This window comes from Myripristis murdjan, chromosome 19, assembly GCF_902150065.1.
Source record: "Myripristis murdjan chromosome 19, fMyrMur1.1, whole genome shotgun sequence".
In the NCBI taxonomy this organism is placed as follows: Eukaryota; Metazoa; Chordata; class Actinopteri; order Holocentriformes; family Holocentridae; genus Myripristis; species Myripristis murdjan.
Genome location: NC_043998.1, coordinates 4,463,331 through 4,473,082, shown reverse-complemented (window position 1 = coordinate 4,473,082; position 9,752 = coordinate 4,463,331). Strand labels below are relative to the sequence as shown.

Below are 9,752 nucleotides of genomic sequence, written 5' to 3'. Positions count from 1 at the left end.
TCTACTGTAATTGCACTTTCATTATCACTGTAAATAATTAATATATGCCTGAAATGTGCATATATTCATCAAAGCAGCTACTGTTATGTATTATTAACAGTCTACATGAATTAATTAATCAAATGTATCTGGATGCATACCTGATTTGTTGTCTATCTCCTGGACCACCAATCTATTCCACCTGTTTATCTATCCATCCATACACTCAATTCTCAATTCCTCCATCCACAGGGATAGACACACTTATCACTTCCAGTGTTTCCTCCTTTTTTCCCCCTCTGCTGTGGGAAAGTGATAATTTTGTTGCTGGAAGCAGTTTTGGCTCATTTTGGCTTAGTTTTCTCAAACTGGTACTGGCGTGTTGCCAGTTTCAGTTTGAGAATGTGGCCAGCATCCGTCTGAGAATGGGCCTCAGTATAAAATGGGTCCTATTTGTAAATTCACATCATAGTATATGGAAGAAATCTGCTGCTTTGTCATATATGGCTTTTGTTTGAGTGAGGAGCAAGTCCAAGTAATGAATTTTCTTCTTCTTCTTTTCTTTCTTCCTTTTTTTTTTTTTTTTTTTTTTTTTAAAAAAAAACTTTTCTAGCTGTGGGTGTAATTTTGTTGCAACTGCTAAATGAATGCAGGAGGCACATTTTCAATTTTGGAGAGACACCCCCTTGTGGTACCTTGATGTAAGTGGCACTGTTGAGGTGAGAGACTGGCTCAGTGTCTGATGCATGCCAACTTGATTGGCAAAGAACACAGAGAAAATGTGATAAAAATGTGTGCTCTTAAATGAATGATATCAGTGGAGACAAATAAAGGTTGATCAAAGTATTGACCGTAAACAAATAAGGAGCTCAGTTACTAAAACTTCAGTCATCACGAGTGAAGCTGATTAATGCATATCTGCTCTACATTTTCTGACACCAGAAGATGCAGGTTGGGAATCTAACCATGTATAAAATGGGAAAGCCACTTTGTCAGGATGTTTTTGTCTCAATCTGAGTTTGACAGGTTTCTTACAAGCAAAAAAAAAAAAAAAAAAAAGATACCTGCAATCACCAACAGAGAGCAGCAGAATACAGTCTCTGAATGGGGCACAGGGGACGCTGGCAGCAGATCATGCTTTCTGATTACAGGACTGTTGAGATGTTAGCTCCATGGCAATCAAGTTATATGATTCTCTTTTTTATGAACAGGAATCCAGCCACAACAAGAGCAATGGCTATTCCATTAATCGTTAATTTGGTTAATCACCATTTTGTAAAACAAAGTAAAATGGTACAAATTCACAGCTCCTAAAACAATGTTACTGCTGCAGTGCTACAACTCATGCATTTACAGACTTGTTTGGTCATGCCAGAAGATGTTTTGAGCACAGGCACAAGTGTCACCAACTTTAATTAGGGGTGTGACAGATATGGATTTTTGAAAGCTGATACTGACACCAACAGTTAATCCTAACCATACTTCTAATCCCACTCAAGTTCAGTTTCGGCCTGCAAATGTTAACCCAGGAGAAAGCTTTGAGTGGGAGGTGGGGGTGTTGTTGAAGGGTAGGTGGGATTTGGAGAGTGGCAGGGGAAAAGAGGTGCTGCCTTAACTTCAGATTTATTTTGACTAATACAACCAAGGATGCAAGGATACCAAATTTGTGGATTAAACTAAACTGAGATCAGCTAGTCCTAAATACCGATCAAATCAGTTATTTTAAATGAATAACTATAGGCTCAAACAATTAATTCAGAATCCCTGGGGAAACTTTCTTGAGTTATATTTCTCCATTAACAACAACTGTCATCCTTACGTGCAGAATAATAGGGAGAATGTTGCTTCATTTTGATTTTGACATATAAAGTATTTTTTAGTACTTTTTAGTATTGAGGAAACCCTCTGTTCAGATCCCTTATTTAAGCTGATCCAAGCCTGATATTTAGTCTCACTGAGAGGAGAGTTAACATTCGGCACTTTCGTTTTGCCTCAAAAAATCTCTATGATCTTTACTTTCTCTTGTTTAATTCCCTCTCTTTCTCTGTGTGTCCCTCCATGACGTATGTCCTGCAGTAGGACATCACCTGCTCACCTGGTGTAGGGACTCATGCTAATCTAAATCCTCTTAGGCTTCTTATCTTCTCAGCACTGGTTATGTGCTTTGGGCCAACAAAAATACCGTGCAGAGTTGGCCTCTTTACCGTTCCTGCTGACTCTTCACCACTCTCTTCCATCTGCTCTAACTAAGCCACGCTGGATCACATATCATGGCTCCTCCTGCCCATGTTTGTTGCAGAATATGTGGAACTAACTTGTTATCTTTTGTAGAGGAAGATTGTTTTGAGATAATGGAGTCCTCGCTGGTTGTCATTTATCAGTAATCAGATTGACAAGATCAAAGGATTCGTTAGCCACATGCTCTGAAATCAGATCTTATCCCGGAGCAAATTGAGGACACAGAGGCAAGGAAAGTGTGGATGAAATCACGGAAAATAGGCAATTCCAGAACATTTGTGCATCAAAAAAACAGTCGCACACAAGTACATGTACATTCAGTGCTGTTTGCACATGCAAGAGTGCACGCACACACACACACACACACACACACACACACACACACACACACGCACACACACACACACGCACACACACTCACACACACGCACACACACACACACACCCACCCACCACACACACACACACACACACACACATGCACGCACACTAACACTTGTCCTTACATTGGACATGTGAGGTGTCATCCTATGACCATGTGAATGCGGTAATGCCATAATAGGCCTTATCCTATTGACTTAATCAGGAATCCCGCTGCGCTCACAGGGCGCTTTGCCTCCTGATCCCCGCTTCTTCCTACTCAAGGTTGAATCAACACACCAATATTATTTTATACTTGAACCACTTCACTACAATCCTTTATTCATGTACACAACCAGCAGCGTCGTCATCACCTTTCTACGAAAACAGAGAAATAGTTCATATGGCAAAACAAATTTTACATTGATTGAAATAAAAGATTTGGATTAATTACATTATTAAAAAAAGTTATTTTTCATCATTTCTACACTATGTACAAAGACAGCAACCCAATTGTTAAGACTATATGTGTGTGAGTGTGGAATATACTGACACTGCTGTGTGCACAAGGGAAACCTCAAAGAGGATCTGAGTTCACAGCACAGGGGTCAGGAGCCAAGATTTAGCTGCCAATCTCAATTGTCCTCCACAGTTTTGGAGTTGCCCCTGGTTCCCTCCTGGGCCCACCCACTTTCCCCGCAATTGGCCTCTCCCTCCAACCCTGTGCTTCAAAATTGACACAAACAGATTGTACATGGGGTGAAATGGTGGCACAACATTTCCTCCATATTTCCACTCCATCTCAGGAGCACATCCAGCTTTCATTGGACAATGATGGACTGGAGTATAAAAAGGGGGGAGTGGGGGATTTAATTTGTTTTCTTTATCTATATATCAGCTACCAGCCAGAGCTCTATAGACAAGTCAACAAAAATAAAACACTTTCTTGGGCTATAAATATCTTTCAACTGTACCTCTGGCTCCATGGGAGGGGGGGTTGCATAGCAACCACCATCCCCATACAAGTGCCTGTTCTCCTCACCAAACTTTATCTGACAAAAATACAAAGGGAACATTTTATGAAGTCATATTATAACATTTAGGTGATTTATCGTTGTGCTATTTTGCACTTTGTTATGTAAATAGGAGCAAAAGAAAATTTAATTAAAAAGCCAAAGCCAAAGAGTATGAGACACCAGACAGTGAATCTACAGAATAGTAAGCTGTGAAGGAAACATGGGACCTGTGAGAGTGTATGAATGTTTCTCCTGAGGTGGTTGGGGAAAATGGGAATTCAAATTCATACCCAACAGCTCATCGTATTAGTTATTTCTATACATATGAATATTATTTATGAAAGGAGTCCATTTGTAAAGGAGTCCATTTGTGAGGAGGAGTCCATATGTTCGCAGATTTTAGTCCTTATGAAAGCCAAATATGTGTACTGTATCTACAGATTAAATGTTGGTAGAAAAAAGTAGCAATCTCACACTTCCTCTTCTTCTCCTCACCAGGTGGGAGTGTCAGTTTTTGCTGGAGGGGCTCGCTCAGCTCACCGTGGCAACTGGTGCCTCACCCCCCTCCTCCACCTGGTTGCCTTTGCCCATGGCCTTCATCTTGTCCATGATGTCAGTGAACGTCTCCTTGACTGTCTTCTCCAAGATCCAGCCCTCGCTCTCACTCTCTGGGTCCTCTGGGTTAGCCAGGGTGGACAGGGAGGTGTTCACGTACTGCAGGCCTACTGTTACAGCGACCTGCGGAGGAAAGGAGTGTCCGTCACACATCGCATAAGAAGTTAAACCTGAGTCTGCCCCTCAGAATTCATTCAAATCAATCGTATCATCCTGTGATGGACTAAAGGTTACTGCACCAGGGCACAGACTTTAATGCAGTAAACTAAGAGAGCCTATTTTATGTGAAAATACACAAAACAAAACAACAAAACTCCAGGACTGACCAAACTGCTCAAAAATGTTGTGCAAAGCCCTGTGTGATCATAGGACAAGATGTGGAAGGCCATATTTGACACAGGTGGGTGACCAAATTTAACTGAACTTAAATTATTCAAATGCAATAATGCCATTAAATTTAAAGAACATATTACTACCAAGCTTAACTAAATGAGTTAACTATCAAATCTAACAAAATAAGGAACAATAAATATTGATCATCATCATCATCATCATCATTATTATAAAACCAGAAAAGGTTTGAATGTCTACGGATCTACAGCAGGGCTGAGGAACCTTTTTCCAGTCAAGGGCCATTTCACTTTTTAGGGCATCCTTTGAGGGTCGTAAATCAAAAATTATTGCAACAATTTTATTAAAATTTTAATATTAAGAAATTAACTCTTCCTTTAGACAGTAGAGGAAGTTCTTGGATTAGTCTGTGACCTATATATCATTAGAAAAGTTGCTCTAGTTTTTCGCTGTCCCAGAGTCAGTTGAGAGCGTGACTGGTCGGTCACTTTGCTTCCGGAGTTAGAGTTCCAGAAGTGGGTCTGTATTTGTCTCCACCCCCTAGATTAACCCGTTACTGCACCTCTGAGCCCACTATCTGTGTCAACACAGAGACGCTTGCATAACTATTGTTAAGTCTAGGATTCCTCAGACTGTATCTCTGATCAGCCTCTGGAGATTTAGCCCACATCCATGATTTTAGAACAAGGTAAACAGTTTTACCTGCAGGAGCTCTAGGACAGAGGGGTTATCTCAATTGGACCATTTGCTACTTGACGGTACTTGAACCAACTTCAGTACCACTTCATGGATTTGTGTGTACATCTGTTGCTTTTCTGTGTTATGGTAGGCAGGCTCTTGGGCCTTCATGCCAATAGAACATGTGGCCAGTGGAGGCTGAGGGGATAGGTGGAGAGGAGACGTACCATATGTCTGCCACAGGATTACTCTTTGGGTAGAAAGTAGCAAGTGAGGTAAACTGTCAAACCAGCCAAAGGTGATGCAGGGCAACCTCACAGTAAGGCAAGAGGATAGAGGTGTTGGCAAAGAGGATGCAATAAGTGGATATCGCTCATAGTGTGGGTGGTGTAGACACAAAGGGAGCATGTGGTTAACAGTAATGACAGTGGGGCTTTGCATGTTTAGACCCAGACTCTTCACCTCACTTGCCTTGTTTTTCTCACCTCTCAAAACCAGGCTATCCTAAGTCCTTACTTGACCCCCCCAAACAAGTTCACTGTTTTCCTGCTCACTGTATTGGGAACAGGTTAAACATTTCGTTCAACTGTTAAATGGGACATTTGATGACATGGAGGTGTTGTTGGTAGCAATGTTTAATTAATTTCTTCAAGTGTAACATGGTGATATGAATTGGAATATTTAACTAATTTGTTGAACATGAGGTGTGAGGATATACTAGCTTTGTTCACTGTGTGATTTATTTTTCAAGGGATTTTCTCTGCCCTGACCTGCACCAGAGTAACCAGCATCACCAGTGCCCCGATGGTGTTCATCATGCCTCCGTAGTACGACAGCAGAGCCTCGCGGCAGCCACGCTTCCAGACATTGAGCTCCTCGGTGTAGTGGTCGTAGCTGTAGTGGGCCGAGTTGTTGGTCATCTGGAGCTGGATGCAGGGCCGAGGGGAGGCGGGGTTGCAGCAGCTAAAGGGAACTCCATCCATCAGATACTGCCCATCCACGTTGCTACCAATGCGGCTGAAAAGATCAGGTTAAGTCTCATATTAGTGCCACGTTATGATGGGTCAGAGGTGAATATGAGCTGGATTAGGGTCAAGGCTTTGCCATGCTGTACTTAAACCATCAGTGGAGTACATTTGCCACTCAAATACTTAGCACAGGTAAAAATCAAGTCAGACTTTATGCTACAAAAAATAACTACAAATTATAATGTGTGATCTTAACAAGCTGTTAGTGTAGATTATTGCATAATTTATCTTTCTGAAGCTAATGAGTCAGCCATGAAATTGTCTGAAGATCATGGAAGAGCATATAATCTTGAACAGGGTTTCTGCTGCTTTTGTGTACAGTTATAGAGCACTAAAATACATAATGCAAAAGTATATTACATTAGCATCAATAATTTGAAACAACACACTCTTACACAGTTTGATTCATTTTTCTGCAGCCAGCATGACTGAATAGACACATGGATGGGTCACATACACAATTATAATGACACTCAGTACAGATAGTTTGATAGTAAAATAGTGGTTTGATATAAAAATTTAAGGTCTTAACACAAATTTTTCTCTGAACCTGTTTGTTTACTAGACTAATGTGAACGGTGCGTATGGGCTGCTCTGGGTTTCACCTTTGACCTCTGACAACTACATTAAACTGGTTGTCATAACTTTTAGCACTGACCCACTGGCTGAAGTGCAAGAGATCCTGTTCACAAATGTTATCCATGCTTTTGATGACAAGAGTGTGTGCAGACATGCACAAATGGAAATAGCTGTGTGTATGCTCAGTCTGAAGAGAGGATCTCAACTCTGACTGACAGTTGTAGGGCAATGGAAAGAGCGGTGTAATTGGATCACTAAGAGGTGAGAGTGACAGATATGGATCAGTGATTCCTGACAACAATTCTGCTTCACAAACCAAATAACATTTAATGAATATTACAAGAGAATAGTTGTGAAGCTGACAAGTGCAGAATACTAATGGACACTAATCAAACACAAATACAAAGATCTTACAAAAGCCAATTTGCTTGATAGGAAAAGACTCAAAAGGCAGTGAAACTTTGAACAGATTTAAATGGGTCATTAACACATGCCTTTTTTTTTTTTTTGGAAATGTCACTACTGTGCTAACAGCTCTAGGCAGTACTTGTTTAACAGTAATGGTATCAGCACAACTGAGTATTGGACAATTACTGTTCTAATGGCCTAGCATTGGTCAATTTCACGGTCACTGGGCCATCATCGCTTATGATTATTGGCAAATCTCTGCCTCCAACATGCTCTATTGACCAGTCAGCAGGCACGGCTATTCTGAGAGTGTTGCCAGGACCTGTGCTGATTGGATGGGACATTAATTCTTAAAGGGCATGGTAATGTAATCCGGTAGATTAGCCACTAAGAACGCAGTGCGATCTTTCAAAGATTTTAGACATGGACTAAAATCTGTCTCTTTACAACTTTCCACATGCAGCCGATTGATAACCATTTTTAAAACCAGTATAGACCCAAACAGGTACACACAAAGTGGCCTTATATTATTTAAGAATCACTCAACAATTTAATCCCACCCCCCACCCTCTCACCCCCATATCTTTTTTTGTACCTAATCACCAAAGCTCTTCCTCCCATTATCCATAAAACTGCCTAGTAACCTCTTGTGCACTCCCACCCCCCCAAACCCATAGACGGAGGAGGAAAGTGAAAAATGCACTTGCTCTGACCCTCCCTAGCCTCAAATCCACTTATAATGTGCCCTAACTTTACAAAGACACCATCTAAAACACCCCAGCTCGAACAGATCTTAACACATGGAGACTCGAGTCTCTTAAAAGCGAAAAGGATAATCTAACTCGATAAATCACATAAAATATCAAACAGAGAGCAAGTGAAGAACTGATGCTGTCCACTGTAACTGTGTCTTTCATAATGGCTGCTCATCTACAGTATACTCTTTAACTCATAATGGTTATCATAGGGGATTTAGTTGATTATTGATATGCCACTCACTCTTTGACCTCCTTTGCGCTGAAGTCCAGGTAGCGGTTGCTAACCCACTGAATCACAAACCAATCTCTGTAGTTGTCATTTCCACAGCAGCGAAACTCCATCTGCATCGTGTCCAGGGTCCTCTTCATGTAGCAGCGCCCTGGTGTGTCCGTGTCCTTGTAGTACTTCATGCCGTTCTTCAGACCCTCAGCCAGGGTGAACTGCAGAGGGATCCTCATCAAGAAACACAGCATTGCTGTCAGAAGTAGCAAACCATTGAACCCCACACAGGAAATCAGGAAGGGCTTCAACATGGGCTTCCACTTCACAAACTTGGAAGGGTCCAGGGAGTCGTAGCAGATTTTGCCTCCAAATGCATTCATGCCAGAGGCTATTAGACCCACACCTATGAGCAGGTTGGGCAAGAAGTGGCTCTCGTTGTTGTCCATGAGTTCTGAGCGCTTACGCAGCTCGATCTTAAAGAACAGGCCCATGGTCAGGAGCAGCACACCAGCCATCACAGAAAACCAGTACATGAACCAGACTGTCTGGGCAAGCTTCACTCGCTTTTTCAGATCAAACTTGACCTTCATCAAAGCCATTGTTCAACTTCAGATGTGTCCTTGCCAATGAAAAAGAGAACCAAAGACAAGCTACAATAGCAGGACCTCCAAGATCTCTAAGATTTAACTCTTAGTTTAAATAACTTCTCCTGAATGCTCCAACTTGCAGCCTCAGGTCACACTTCCTTCTCTCTATGTGATCAGGGTCTCCTCTGGCGGGTCCAAGAGTGCAGGAGAGTCAGCTCAGCCTGTAATCCATCCCACATCAAAAGAGCAGAGATGAAGAAACCGGGGGATCCTGAAGGATCACAGCGGTTATTTTTTCAAGGCCATCTCCTCTCCCATTGTGCCAGAATGTCCTAACTTCATCAAGTTGTATTTTTACCCAATTTTAACCAAAGATTTCCCTCCTTAACGTGATAAGATCATGCAGGGCAAGCTAATCGTGGTGTTCCTGTCTCTTAGAGAGGTGGAGGATTGCCGAGGATCCTCATGATTAAACTCAAAGTTGCAGTACGTCATGCTAAGCCCTAGTAAGCAGCCTGATCCAATTTACAAAAATCCCTCTACACAGATGAGCCTGATCGTAAGCTGCTGCCAGGGGCAATAATTGGTTTGAGTGTTCACGTGGTCATGGTCGCCTCAATTGAACACACCAGGACCTGTAATGATGGTAGGTATTGGTTAACCAAGACTTTGAAATGAAAGTGGAGCTAATAATGTGACATACCCATTCACAGACTGAGCTACAGGAAGTTTCCACAGTAAAACCAGCGGGCTGTGTTACCGAAGCCCTAGTAACCCAGTCACAGAAATAACAGGCTCACATATTCATCCATTCAGTGTGTGTGCACATTTGAATAATTTATTTATAATAAAAACAAGCACCAGCCCAAAAGGTAAATTATATGTGTGGATGTATAACTCAAGGAATAGTTACACTCAATGGCACATAAGTT

At 41.7% G+C, this 9,752-nt stretch overlaps 1 protein-coding gene across 1 annotated transcript; it reads right to left on the bottom strand.

The window, feature by feature from the left end:
- Positions 1-2,898: 2,898 nt before the first annotated feature.
- Positions 2,899-9,270, bottom strand: prph2a (peripherin 2a (retinal degeneration, slow)). Its single transcript, XM_030078631.1, has 3 exons — positions 8,252-9,270; positions 6,008-6,254; positions 2,899-4,331 (listed from the first exon to the last, which is right to left on the bottom strand). The coding sequence occupies exons 1-3, from the start codon at positions 8,830-8,832 to the stop codon at positions 4,125-4,127; spliced, it is 1,035 nt and encodes a 344-aa protein (XP_029934491.1). The 5' UTR covers positions 8,833-9,270; the 3' UTR covers positions 2,899-4,124.
- Positions 9,271-9,752: the final 482 nt, after the last annotated feature.